This window comes from Erithacus rubecula (genome assembly GCF_903797595.1).
Source record: "Erithacus rubecula genome assembly, chromosome: 19".
In the NCBI taxonomy this organism is placed as follows: Eukaryota; Metazoa; Chordata; class Aves; order Passeriformes; family Muscicapidae; genus Erithacus; species Erithacus rubecula.
The window spans coordinates 12,601,104-12,615,240 of record NC_136671.1 but is presented as its reverse complement, the minus strand read 5'-3'; the positions used below and the strand labels follow the sequence as shown (position 1 = coordinate 12,615,240).

The 14,137-nt window shown below is 45.0% G+C and overlaps 1 protein-coding gene across 1 annotated transcript in view; it reads right to left on the bottom strand.

Annotated features, from left to right (window-relative positions):
- Nucleotides 1-13,862, bottom strand: part of GLT1D1 (glycosyltransferase 1 domain containing 1) — a 41,045-nt gene extending 27,183 nt beyond the window's left edge. Inside the window, exons 1-4 of the mRNA XM_079322114.1 lie at nt 13,733-13,862; nt 6,002-6,150; nt 4,011-4,116; nt 1,364-1,415 (exon numbers count right to left, since the gene is read on the bottom strand). Of these exons, the coding sequence (XP_079178240.1) occupies nt 1,364-1,415; nt 4,011-4,116; nt 6,002-6,150; nt 13,733-13,800 (375 nt within the window). The 5' untranslated portion in view covers nt 13,801-13,862. The remainder of the gene's footprint in view (nt 1-1,363; nt 1,416-4,010; nt 4,117-6,001; nt 6,151-13,732) is intronic.
- Between the last annotated feature and the right edge of the window lie 275 nt (nt 13,863-14,137).

The following is a 14,137-nucleotide window of genomic DNA, read 5'->3' as shown; positions in this document are numbered from 1 at the left end:
GGGCTGGATCACATATAATTAAGGGTAATTTATCCAATAAAATAGAGAAGAATTTGTTGGAAGAGACAGCCTTAGAGAGCAGTGCAATTGCTTACATGCTTGTAATTTAAATTCTTCACTAATAAAGGCCACATTAGAGGAATAAGGCAGCTCTCAGCAGTGTGAGGTAATCAGTAAAAATCATTAATATCCCATGAGCTGTGCATGGGGGGGTTTGTTCATGTTCTTCACTGCTCAGGGGGAAATTTGAGGAATTTGCTCTCAGCAGGAGCAGCAGAGCTCAGCCCTCAGCACAGGATTGCAGTGGAGATTTCCAGAGTTGTCTCCTGTTCCCTGGCTGCCTCAGACCCCCAAAACACTGAATCACTCCCACAGAAGTGTTCAGGTAAAATCCAAGTCTGGTACTGAAAAGCATTTGAGGTGCTGATTTTGAAAACATTTCAAAGCTCAACTTTGTTTCTTCTCCTTGCACTCTGTTACTTTTGTCCTTTTCTTGCTTGACACCTCTGACAGAGGCTGTGCCCTTTCACAGTTACCCATCATGAAGTTCACTGTAGTAACAGCTAAAATCAAATTACACTTGTAAAATAAAATCCCAAATCCCATGTCTGTCTATGTATCCTTTTAATGCAAATAGATTTTAAAAATCAATTAATGCTGCAATAAGCTATTGCAGATCCTACTGCTGGGTTGTGCAAGCTCCACTCTCAGTGATTATTTTTTAGGCAAGAGTGCTTTAATGATCATACTAAGATGCAAATTAGAACTGAAGAGGCACCAAGCACTCTGTTTCAATTTTTTGCATTAATTGTGCAGCTTCAGCTGATGTTTCCCAAGGGGAGGTGAGTGGAGCCAACACCTCAGTGCAGAGGGAGGTCCTGCCCTGTTGCTTTTATCCCAAATGGTTCCTGCCCCTCTCTGGATCTGCTGCTCAGCACAGCAAATCTAATTTACCTCTGCAGCTCACCTGAACAATTCCAGAGTCAACAAAACAAGTATTTCCAAATTATACTTCCAAATTCTTTATTACAACTAATGCTGCCTGGAGGAATTTTGTCAACACGAAGTTTAGGAAATGATGCAAAAAAAAAGAAACAATTTGGCATCAGGAGAGACTCAGTAACAACAAATGGTTTGTTTTAAATGTTACAGAGAAACACTTCCTCAACTGCTCCTCACTTTCTAATACTGCACAGCTTTTACTGCCAGATCTCTTGGAGCTGTTGAGTGCATCAACATGGAATGAAAGGAAAAGCAGGGCTGGGACCAGGGAAGGTGGTTGCAATTCTGCAGCATATCCAGGGAACACTTGGGCAGGATGCAGATCTTTAACAGTGAGAATTTCCACCCCTCAGACACATACCCACTGTGCTGCTGCCAGCTCCTTCATCTCCACTGTGAAAGCCACTGCAAACCTGGTCAAAGGCACAAAAACAGTTGGGATCATCTGCTTAAAGAGTTTAAACATTTTTTAAAAAGTACTTCAGAAAAAAAATCTTGATAAGAACTAAGGTCAGAGGCTTGTAAAGCTGATCCCAGATGAAAGACAAAGCAGCTTTCCACTTGCTCCAGCAGAAAATCGTGGCTAAACCAGCAGCAGCTCCTCAGGCTTTACAGCTCAGCTCTTGGGGGTGAAGTGAGGATTTCCCAAAGTGAGAGAAACCCCAAAGCATGGGGACAGCTGCCAGTTTAGCCCACAGCTGCAGCAGGAACGTGGATTTCTGCTCCTTTTCAAGTTATTCTAACTGGGGTAACAGCAGGAAGGTGTGTGAGATGTTTTTATACAGAGTTAGAAACCAGCCCTGATCAGAGATCTCCAAACCTGCTGGGTTCTAATGTAGATTTTAAGCTGCCATGGAGCACAAACACAGATTTGGGTGCTCTGAAATGGAACTTCAGGGTTATTTCTGAAGACCTTCAGTCCTATGGAAAAGGATGTTTGAATGTTTCCTTCACATGAGACACTTCTGCTTAGCAAAACACCTTTTTAATTACTTGTAGAGAGATTGAATATAAAAGAGAGGTCATCACACCTTGCACTGCTGATCCAGTGCTTCTTTTTCATGTGATTTCTGAAATATTTCTGTCCTGGGCCAAGCCTCTGACACCTTAAGGGTTTGAGATAAATCACAGGCCAGAGCTTCTCCACTGGAGATGTGATGCCATCATTTGAAGGCATGAAATCACAATCATTCATTAGAATTCCCATAAATTCTGAATTATAACTCCTGCTTGTTGAAACAAACCTTATTTCCCTACATTTGTTCTGTAGGATCTGCTTTATGGCACTCCCATGAATTTCTCACACTCAGCTTGACAGCTTTAAGGTTATTAAAGACTTTGCAAATGCTTGTTCTGTCAAGTTGCATGTGCTCCCTCCCCAGATTTTGCCATTATCCTTTCAATATATCACATTAACAAGCATAAAAAGATGTTGCTTCTAAATCTACAAAATACTGTTCAATAGTAAAAAAAAAAAAAAATACCCTAGAGAAGTACAAGCACCATTCAGAGGAATTTGATTAAAAATGAAACACTCATAAGGCCAGACAGTGTTCAATAGTTTGTTTTATGGAATGTGGTGGGATATTGTGCTGGACAAGTAATCTACAATTCATGATGCTTTCTGCTTAGAACCCTGCAATCAATAAAGGAAAAAAAAAAATCAATGTTTCTTTTAATAACTATGCAATGAATAACACCAGTGATGCTACTGCACCAGAGGTACATTCAGAACAACCCCCAAAAAACTGAGATCCTTTTCCTGTAGCAGAGAAAATATTGTAAACTGCACAAGGATGTAGCAATGCATTTTGAAATATCATAGATAATTCAAGCTATTAAGGTGTAACCTCAGGTTCCCAACTCAATACCATTAAAAAACATTCAGTGAAGCAGTTTCTGTATTAGCTGTATTTGTGACAGACAAATATTTTAAACAGAGATGGATTTAATGGACACACTCCGAGATTGTTTTTAGGTATTTCTCATTTTGCACAGTGCTGAAATTTATCTGACACATCAGATACATTTTTCTTTTCCTTCAGACCTGTTTAAAGAATAACTTCTGATTATTTGATAACAAAAGTAAACAAGTACATAATTTTTTTCCTGAGTGGAACCTTAAGCTGCTTTCAGCTCCAAGTCACACAGACACAAGAACATCCCTAATGATTTTCCAATGAGTGTGATTAAGTGCTGTCTTTAAAACCTGTTTACTTGCCACATTTTACAGGGGATTACAGACAGAGCAGCACATCTCTGCCAGTGCTAAGTGAGCCAATAATAGCTGGAAAATAGAGTGGTATCAGCAAGGATAAACCAGAGAGAGAAGCCTGGTGCAGATCCTGCCTGACCCAAAATCCATCCTGCTCTGAGCAGCAAGGAAAAGCTTTCCTCCCCCACCATGGCCAGGATCAAACACTGCTGAAGTCAACAAACCTTTGGATCAGCCAGGAGAAAACTTCTTTTCTGAGGATGTTGAAACTATGAAAAATGCTCAAAGGTCTTTTTGGGTTTTAGTAACTTCCTGTGGTTTGTGATTAACATTTGATGACTACACTGGTGTGTCACAGGAACTTCCCAGACTTTAAAACACTCTCTTGTCATTTCACCTAAAAACTGAGAGAATTTGCTTAAAGACTTTTTTCAATCTCTGTTTCTTTGTTCATGGACTCAGGGAAAGGTTCACATTAGCAGGAGAAAAAATAAAATGATAATAAAAAAATCTGCTTGTAGTTGAGGGATCAGCTTTTATACCAGGCATTCTGTCAATGAGCTGTGAGGAAATATAAAACAAACAGACTGCACACAGACTGTGCTTTCTGATGAAACTGTTCCACTCCCATCACTGAATCCCCAAATAACACGTAGAGATCACAAGGATTTCATGATGTCCAGCCCTTATCTGCTGGCCACACATCCTCTAGTGATTCCAAGTGTGTGGATTCCTGAAGGCTCTGCCCCACAAAATGCAATTTCCTGGCACAAACCTTCCCCCATGCTCTTACCTGGCTTCCTCCAGCACTGCTCCCATTACCTGGAGTTTCTCTTTACATTTCAGATCTTCATTTACATCTGTGCCACCAAAGATGATTCCAAAAGGAATTCTGCTCCCTGCAAAGCAATGGCTGCAATGAGAAACTGGCCATGTAATGACCAGGAATGAAAATTGTACATTGATACTACTGAGTCACCTATCTGAACAAAAATCTTTGAAAAGGAAACCTGGAGAAACTTGGATTTTTGTTTTTTTTTAGCACTGTAACCTCACACCCAATAACTATGCACCTTCACCAAACCAAATGGGAAACAAAGCATGTTGATAAAGAGAGAAAATGTACCACAGATTTCACATTTGGATTTGAAAGTTAAGTGAGCTGTAAGATCAGGATTTATTAGCATTGCTAATTTCCTCATTATTAAATAAGAGAACAAGCAAAAAGAATGGAGGACTAATTACCATTCTGGCTACTTGGAGAATTTCCTTGGCATCTGTTGATGTTGCACTCTAGTGTTTGCAGGTGAAGGAATTAATGTGCACTATCAAAGCACCACTGCCTCTAATCTCCAAGAGACAGACTGGAACACCACAGAAAATATGCATCACCTCCTCAATAAATTAAAAAGTAAATAATTATTGTGTCATCTAGCACGTGTGCTGATCATGTAAACATAATTTCCAGGAGATCAATAGTGTGGCAGCATGAGGGCAATCACTACATTTCTAAATGTTCCAGGAGCCAGCAATGCCCTCTGAATCCCTTTTTCCCTGCCAGAACTCTGCAATAACTTTTACACTTTGGCTGTGATCATCTCAGTAATCTATTACTGCCTTGCCTTTGGTTTATTTTCCTTCAGCTACTTTTTAGAACAGTGCAACTGATTTATTTAAATTCCTGAGCTTTTATAAGGTATCAGGCCTTTCAGGTCACTTGGGATTTTGGAAAGCAAATAGCAACAGCATTCAGGCATTGCCATGCAGGTGAGAGTCCAATAAAATTTTACTCCAATCAACAGTTAAAATTCAACTTTATCTTTTGTTCCTCAGCAAAAATCCCAAAAAAGGTGGTTCAAAAACTTTCCATAAGCCTCTTCCAGAACAATTCAAGGTCTAGTCAGAAAACCAATCATCTCTCTGTTCCAACAAGCCTTAATTCACACCTTAGCAGAGCTCATTTTACAGAGTTATTTTGCATTTGTGTTTTAGGTCCCTGCTGAAATCAGAGCCCCTCTGGAACAAAAGCAACCCAGGCAGAGCAGACACATAATTCAGGCTTTCTGCAAACCCACCAGCACAAACTGGGAGACACTCCTGATGTCTCCAAACTCACCCTGAGATCTGAAGGAAGGATGAAATTATGTGCCTTTGTTCCAGAGAACAGATTTATGGAACACAAAGGTGGTCTCAGAAAAGGATGCACACTTGCAATTTCAGTAGGTGACAGTGTCTGTAATTTTCAGAGCCAGTGCTTCTAGTGTATCATTAATGCAGGCTAAAATTTTGCTCTACGTGGCTAAAGAATAGAAAATTTTATTATTTGTCTGATAACATCCTGTCTCCTATAGTTTAGCTGACAGGAATGTTATTTCATGTCGAGAAACCCTGACTCATTTTTGAGCAAAAAAATCAAATTACCCTCCCTGCTTTCTTCCATTTGACCCCAGCCCTTCTCAGCCAAGCCATTGTCCTCTGAAAAAGCACATTTGCTGAAAGGACCCTAATGTTAATGTAATGCTCTTATCTTGATGTAGTTAAAGTACTTAATTACCAAAAGCACTGTGTGGTTTAAAAGTACATTTATTTAGTTCTCTCTGCATCAGATCTCCCATTGAGACAGATTTTTACAATTTCTGAATGTTTGCTGATGTGGATGAACAGAATAAGGATATTCTGGGTGGGTTTGTACATTTATAGCCATTTATAAGAGACAGGACTCATTCTCTTCCCTTGCAGGAATTTTTTAGGAGGTATTTTAATATAAAGTAGAAAGAGGATTACCTTGCAGCAGTCTGCCTGCTTTGTAGAGGTGAATGGCCAGGGCTGCATCAAACTTGTCTGTGGAGCTCAGATTTGCTATTTCAGCTGGACTTTCATACATGAAAGCATCTTTAAGGACACAGACATGACCAGCAGCATGTAGATGATTCCTTCATTATTGGAACAACAGAAAAATAATAAAGAAGTCACTGTTAATGTTACAAGCACAGCAGTATATGAAATAAGTTAATCAAAACATTTTTCATTCAACTTTTTCAGCAGCCAGGAGCTATTTCCAGGGCTGGTTTTTCCTGGAAGGAATTTGTACCTGCACCCCTGTGAAGGCACAGGCACACCTCCAACACCCCCTGGCCCAAGCCTGACCAACACAACTTTGAAAACCTTCCTGAGAATCAGGAGAAATGAAGTTTGCCCAGGACCCTTCTGAGGGACTCCAGCTTCTCCTGCTGAAAGCTCCTTTTGCAGTGAGTGTGTCACACCTTCCTTCCTCTCAGAGATTCTCACACCTTGTTCTGGAGAAAGCACAGCAGGTGAAGAGAGCACAGCTATTGCCAGCTAGTCAATAAAAACACAGAACTTCAAAAATGAATGCATCAGGGAGTTGAATTGTGTTCCTTTTCTGTTTGATTGTGGGCTCAATTGCTTCTTGTATCAGCTCACCCAACTAGAAACCAGGCAAGGGATAACTGAACTACAAGCAAAAAACTGCACAAAAGTAATTACACAAATACCTTCACAGCCTGCTTTAAAAAATCTCAGCTCCAAAAAAACCAAAAGAACAAACCAACAACAAACCCCTCACAGTGTCAGCTTACCCATTCATCTTTATATACTGTGGTTCCTCATATTAAAACATTGATGTTTTAATTTCCTGACTGCCAAAGTCAAGGAACTAATTGATTACAGACAGCTTCAGTCCTCCCCCTGAAACCCAAGAACATCAGCCAAAAAACAGACAGGAGAGAATCTGTGTGTGCTGACATGGAGGGTTTGCATTGCCATTATAAAAACACCACAGGAATGCTCTCTGCTCATTCCATATTGTTGCACTTGATTTATTTCTCGTCGTGTATTAATTGTTCTGGCATTAAAATCCTGCTAACTCATTGACTTCCTGGATAATGTCAGCCTTCATTTCCTCATTATTTCAGAGCCTCTGAAGAAATGGGATTTTCTGTCCTGCAGAAGTTGGTCATTACTGCAGAAATTGGTGCTAAAAGTGCTGGAAAATGTCTGCAGGAATGTATTAGCACCAGATCAGAGAGAGCTCCACTGGCACAGCATATGGTGCTGGATTTCTTCCTGCTCCTAAAAAGAAACTCCTTTTAATTCCACCATTCAAAACAAGAGCAATCTATTATGATAAATACTAATAAATAATAAACTGCAGCCACATTTTAAGCTCCTTATTTGCACTGTTGAGCAATTATTAACAGCAGCTGCCCCATGAACCTGCCTTCCTCTTGAAAGAGGTTCTCAATTTATTTCTAAATAATGATGCCCAGATCTCCCAGCTGTGGAGAGAAAAATCTCTTGGGCAAATACTTGGGATTCTCATGCATGCATCCCATAACTTCACAGGTGCTCATTAAATAGTCTAAAAGGGCTTTTTTCCCCCATCAGTATTCCAATTACCATAAATCACTATCATGTACAAGCAATGTGTTTGCATATTACAATTAATTTGAAAATAACTCTCTCAGGACATCAGGAATAAAGAAACTCAGTTAGGAATTCCAATGGAAAGTGGGGTTTTTTTAAAAATATACTAGGGATGACTACTTCTCCTCCACACTTTGCACAGCTCCATATCTCCCTGAGGAATGACAGCAGTTTCTGCAGTAAATAGAGAGGGACTCTCTCAAGTGTTCCAAGGCTCAGAAACTGTGCATTGCCTTCACTACTTCAAAATTAATTTCTTTTTACAGATTTTTATTCTACTCGGGAGCACGTAAAAATTTGCATACATCTCTAGAAGGAAAAACAAGCAAATATTCCCAGAATAATTCAAATTCTCAGATTTAAAGAGGCCCCGATGCCCTAAACATTCCATTGAGTTTGATATCATTAATCACAAGCTTCAAATTATGCACATATGGAAATGCATGTGTGCAGAAGCTGAGTTATTGGGCAATATTTAAGTACTGGAACTTACAGTTATTTTCATATTTCCTAAATGGCTTTTCATCTTTATAACCAGAAAAAAAAAGCAGACTGTGATTTTCACACATATGCTGCTACCAAGGAAGATGATTAGAGAGGCTGCAAAGTGATTGCAGGGGATGTTTTTGGAAGACTGATCTGTCTGTGAAGTCACAGATGTCCCTGAGTGACGCCAAGACAGAGGAGACACATCACCCAGATCTCTTCTCCTCCTGGCAAATGTCTCTTCACATTATGCTGCCATTTCATAAACAAACACTTTCTGAAGGAGGAATAAAGACTAACCCAGCTCCTGCTGTCTGGGAATCCAAGACACCACTGAAATGCTAAATCTCAAGGCTACATTTTCCCTCTATCCCAGCTCTCACTCCAGGAGATAAATCCCCAAGTGTTTCTCTTAACAAATTGCTTGCATCTAGAATTTGCCTTGCCATATTTTTCCCTTCTGCTGAGACTCTCATGGAAGCCAGTGCCATGACTTGGAGACAACAATGTTTCTAAAATGGAGTTGAGCTGTCAGATCCCAGATTTTGGATGTTTTTCTAGAAAACACCAACTTTAGCCATTCAGAAAATGAGCACGAGCACTTTTGGAAGTGCATTACACTCACTGCTTACACTGGGATATTTATACACATTTTAGCCAGTTTAGCATTCAGGAGGTTATTTTCTCTTTTGTTTGGTACATTTTTTATAACCTTTGGAAATCACAAAGCTTGTAAGTGAAACTTCTAAGTGTGTTCTCTGGATCTATACCGTGTGCAGAGAGATCCTGCTAAAAGGCACAACCCTTTTCTGACACATTCACTTTGAGATTTCTACACAAAAAACATTTTTCTCTTGGTATGAAATACCAAGCGATGTTTTACAGTGTTTAATTTTTTATTCCCTACATAATTGATCCCACTTCTCACTTTTCCTGGCTAGCAGTCTTCCCTCCTTCAGAATGAATCTGCAGTTCACAGGTTTTCATATAAGGAAACAGTTTTGGAGTTCCAAACACAGCCTGGCTGATGAGAAGGCACAAGAATAAAAAGTGTGCTTATTTCTAAGGTATTATGGTTGTGAAATTTTCTCTGTTTCCTGTGATGTCTTCCTTACAGAAACATTTACATTCTAAATTTCAACTGATACTGATTTAATGGAATTACTTGCAGACAAAGAATGTTTGATTTCCAAAAAGTTCTTGGTAGGTGGATACACTGACACTTATTGAATGGCACAAAATAGGCTTCATCCAAAAATATTAATTATCTCTTTCCCTCAGCTGTCTGTTCTGCACAGCAGCTGTGCACCAACCACTGTTAAATGTATATGGCACAATTCAGAGCTTGCTAAGGGAGCAGAGTCATTCCACTGCCTCTTAGAAACTTGGCCAGACCTGAATACTCACAATTCCCACTCAGCTCACCAAACTACAAGAGCTGAAACCCTGCTTGATCTTCTCTTTCCTTTATAAATGATCTTATTTTTTCATCACTGTTAAAACAACATTTCCTTCATTTTATTTCCCTCTCAAACATCTCCTTGAAGCAGCACAGACATATTGCATTGGCATGAGTGAAACTATGAATAAAATTCACTGTGAATCACAGAAATTAAAAATGGGAGTGAAGATGGAGACCAGCTCCTCCTGTCTGTGTGTTCTGAAACCACTAACTGAGCTTTGGAAGGACCAAAGAACTCTGTCAAGCTTAAACCTTAATCCCTCTATTAAATCTGTGTTATAAATAGTTCTGGTGTGCAAACCAGGGTGGGAGCAGCAGCACAGAGGGCAGAACCTGGAAATGATGGCAGCTCATGCCAAGGTGCAGGTGAACAGCAGGAAAACACCTGGTCTGCAGGTTCCTGCTCTGGAATGGCCCTGCAGAGCCTGCAGGGAGCTCCCACACCTGAGCAGAACCTGCAGGGAGCTCCCACACCTGAGCAGAACCTGCAGGGAGCTCCCACACCTGAGCAAAAACCTGCAGAGAGCTCCCACACCTGAGCAGAACCTGCAGGGAGCTCCCACACCTGAGCAAAAACCTGCAGGGAGCTCCCACACCTGAGCCAAACCTGCAGGGAGCTCCCACACCTGAGCAAAAACCTGCAGGGAGCTCCCACACCTGAGTTAAACCTGCAGGGAGCTCCCACACCTGAGCAGAGCCTGCAGGGAGCTCCCACACCTGAGCAAAAACCTGCAGGGAGCTCCCACACCTGAGTTTAACCTGCAGGGAGCTCCCACACCTGAGTTACACCTGCAGGGAGCTCCCACACCTGAGCAGAGCCTGCAGGGAGCTCCCACACCTGAGCAGAGCCTGCAGGGAGCTCCCACACCTGAGCCAAACGTGCAGGGAGCTCCCACACCTGAGCAGAGCCTGCAGGGAGCTCCCACACCTGAGTTACACCTGCAGGGAGCTCCCACACCTGAGCAGAGCCTGCAGGGAGCTCCCACACCTGAGCAGAACCTGCAGGGAGCTCCCACACCTGAGTTACACCTGCAGAGAGCTCCCACACCTGAGCAGAGCCTGCAGGGAGCTCCCACACCTGAGTTACACCTGCAGGGAGCTCCCACACCTGAGCAGAGCCTGCAGGGAGCTCCCACACCTGAGTTACACCTGCAGGGAGCTCCCACACCTGAGCAGAGCCTGCAGGGAGCTCCCACACCTGAGCCAAACCTGCAGGGAGCTCCCACACCTGAGCCAAACGTGCAGGGAGCTCCCACACCTGAGCAGAGCCTGCAGGGAGCTCCCACACCTGAGCCAAACGTGCAGGGAGCTCCCACACCTGAGCAGAGCCTGCAGAGAGCTCCCACACCTGAGTTACACCTGCAGGGAGCTCCCACACCTGAGCAGAACCTGCAGAGAGCTCCCACACCTGAGCAGAACCTGCAGGGAGCTCCCACACCTGAGTTACACCTGCAGGGAGCTCCCACACCTGAGCAGAACCTGCAGGGAGCTCCCACACCTGAGTTACACCTGCAGAGAGCTCCCACACCTGAGCAGAGCCTACAGGGAGCTCCCACACCTGAGTTACACCTGCAGGGAGCTCCCACACCTGAGCAGAGCCTGCAGGGAGCTCCCACACCTGAGCCAAACGTGCAGGGAGCTCCCACACCTGAGCAGAGCCTGCAGGGAGCTCCCACACCTGAGCCAAACCTGCAGGGAGCTCCCACACCTGAGCAAAAACCTGCAGGGAGCTCCCACACCTGAGTTACACCTGCAGGGAGCTCCCACACCTGAGCAGAGCCTGCAGGGAGCTCCCACACCTGAGCAGAGCCTGCAGGGAGCTCCCACACCTGAGCCAAACCTGCAGGGAGCTCCCACACCTGAGTTACACCTGCAGAGAGCTCCCACACCTGAGCAGAGCCTACAGGGAGCTCCCACACCTGAGTTACACCTGCAGGGAGAAGCAGGAGCTGCCCCAGCTGCCAGGGGAACAGCAACTCCCCCTGCCCTGGAATGCTCTCCTGAGGGATTCCAACACTGGCACACAGGCAAAGACAAAACAGGAGAAGTGTTTGGATTACTGGATTACTCCAATAAATGTCTAAGATTAAAAACCAATTGTCAAGAGGAATGATAAGCACGGCTGAATTTGTGTTTTTAATTCCCTCACAGTTGATTACTTGGAGATTTACAGAATAGCTGTCTCAACTGGCCAGTTAATGAGAGCCAAAACAACTTCTCTCTCTCCAGGAAACATCTACATATTGGCAAAATGGTTAATCTAAATCTTTCTGATTAACCGATTAATTCCAGATTTCCCTTCCTCCTTACTACAAGTAATAAAAGACAAACAAAACATTTCAAGGGGCAGGGGAGAATAATTTCTTTTCTTCCTTGACACCCTCTTTGATCTCATTTCTAAGGGTGAACAATGGCAGCCTAAGCAAAGACTTTTGCCTAGTGCTGTATTCTTTATTTATTGCTCATATTTTTTAAGGTGATTAAAGACTAGGCACACCAATAAGAATAAAAGCCACAGCACATTCATTATACCACCTGTTTTAGGAAGTTGATTTTTAGCCAAATTAGATTCTGGTACCATTGTCACCACTTTCTTTAAACTCAGGAAATGAATATCTTATTTATGAAAAGATGAAGCAGTTATTGGAAGAGCTGTAGTATCATAAACAGAGTATACACTGTGATATAAAGCCATAAAATTAATCTATGCTAGCAAGCGTTCAACCCGGACACAACGTCATTGTCTCATTTATATTTAACCTAAAGTTCAATATTAAAAAAAATTTAACAGATAACTTCCTAATCATATACGCATATACAACAGAAGCAAAAAAAATATTATTATTTAAATTATTATTTTAAAATACCAAAAGTTTCAGCTTTGTATCTTCAGTTCCACCAGCACCTTACACCACAGAGCAGCCCTGCACAAGTCTAAGGCTGCACTTGGTATGACACAAGCAGCAGGAAAACCTCATTTCTGAGGATGTTTCTATGCATAACATTACATGCGAGATAACACCCAGATCAAGGTCAGGGAAAACTCATAACAGCAGAGCATCCCAAGAGATTCATCCGAAGATAAACAACTAAACGGTGGGCAACTTTTAGATAAGATGAAACCAAATCGTTATTTCAGGCCTCAAAGGACAAAACCATGGGGAAATTGTTTCACTTTTATAGCGACCTATGTTTTTAATAGCTGACATGCACAGCGAAACCGCAGCATCAATGCTCACAGCCACGACCTTTATCCACACCACAGAAAAAGTTAAATGGGGACGTTAGGAATACATAGGAAATAGCCCCGGTACCGGCACACAGCCCCGATACCGGCACACAGCCCCGGTACCGGCACACAGCCCCGATACCGGCACACAGCCCCGGTACCGGCACACAGCCCCGATACCGGCACACAGCCCCGGTGCCCCGGGAGCCCCGATACCGGCACACAGCCCCGATCCGGCACACAGCCCCGATACCGGCACACAGCCCCGGTACCGGCACACAGCCCCGGTACCGGCACACAGCCCCGGTGCCCCGGGAGCCCCGATACCGGCACACAGCCCCGATCCGGCACACAGCCCCGATACCGGCACACAGCCCCGGTACCGGCACACAGCCCCGGTACCGGCACACAGCCCCGGTGCCCCGGGAGCCCCGATACCGGCACACAGCCCCGATACCGGCACACAGCCCCGGTACCGGCACACAGCCCCGGTGCCCCGGGAGCGCCGATACCGGCACACAGCCCCGGCCGTGTGCAGGGGAGCCGGGGCTCGCAGTGCCGTGCCGGGTACCGGGCCCGCTGCCCATCCGTGTGCCGGGTACCGGGCACGCTGCCAGCCCTGTGCCGGGTACCGGGCCCGCTGCCCATCCCTGTGCCGGGTACCGGGCACGCTGCCCATCCCTGTGCCGGGTACCGGGCCCGCTGCCAGCCCTGCCCATCCTCCGGCACTGCAGAGCAGCGCTCCGGGCCCCGCGCCGGGGGCGGGCACAGCCCCGGCTCGGCGCAGCTCCCGGCATGGCGAGCGGGCCCTGCCGGCCCCAGCCAGCGCTGGGTGCGGGGCCGGGGCCGCCGCCGCGCCGCGGGGAAAGCCGCATCCTCCCCCGGCACTTACTGGATCCGGGCGGCCGTGGTGGCGTTGCCGGTGCGTGCCCGCAGACACGCCAGCAGCAGCAGCCTCATCGCCGCCGCTCCGCTGCGCTGAGCTCCGCTCCCACCTGCGCGGCTGCCGGAAACGGCGCTGCGGAGCGCGATGGAGCGCGGCGGGATGGAGCGGCGGCCCGAGCCCCGGGGATGGGCACAGCCGGCGAGGGCAGAGGGCACTTGGCTACCGAGACGCGCTTTGGGCGCCTTCCCGCACCTCTCCTCACTCGGGCACACAGATGACGCGCTCAGATCGCGGCCGGGAAACATTAACTCGAAGGCCTCCAAAAGAGCATCACGGCCTCTGCCTCCGATGGCACCGCCAGGTGACTCGTGTCAGGGCTGCAACACCGTTAGGACAAAATGTACAGGTGGG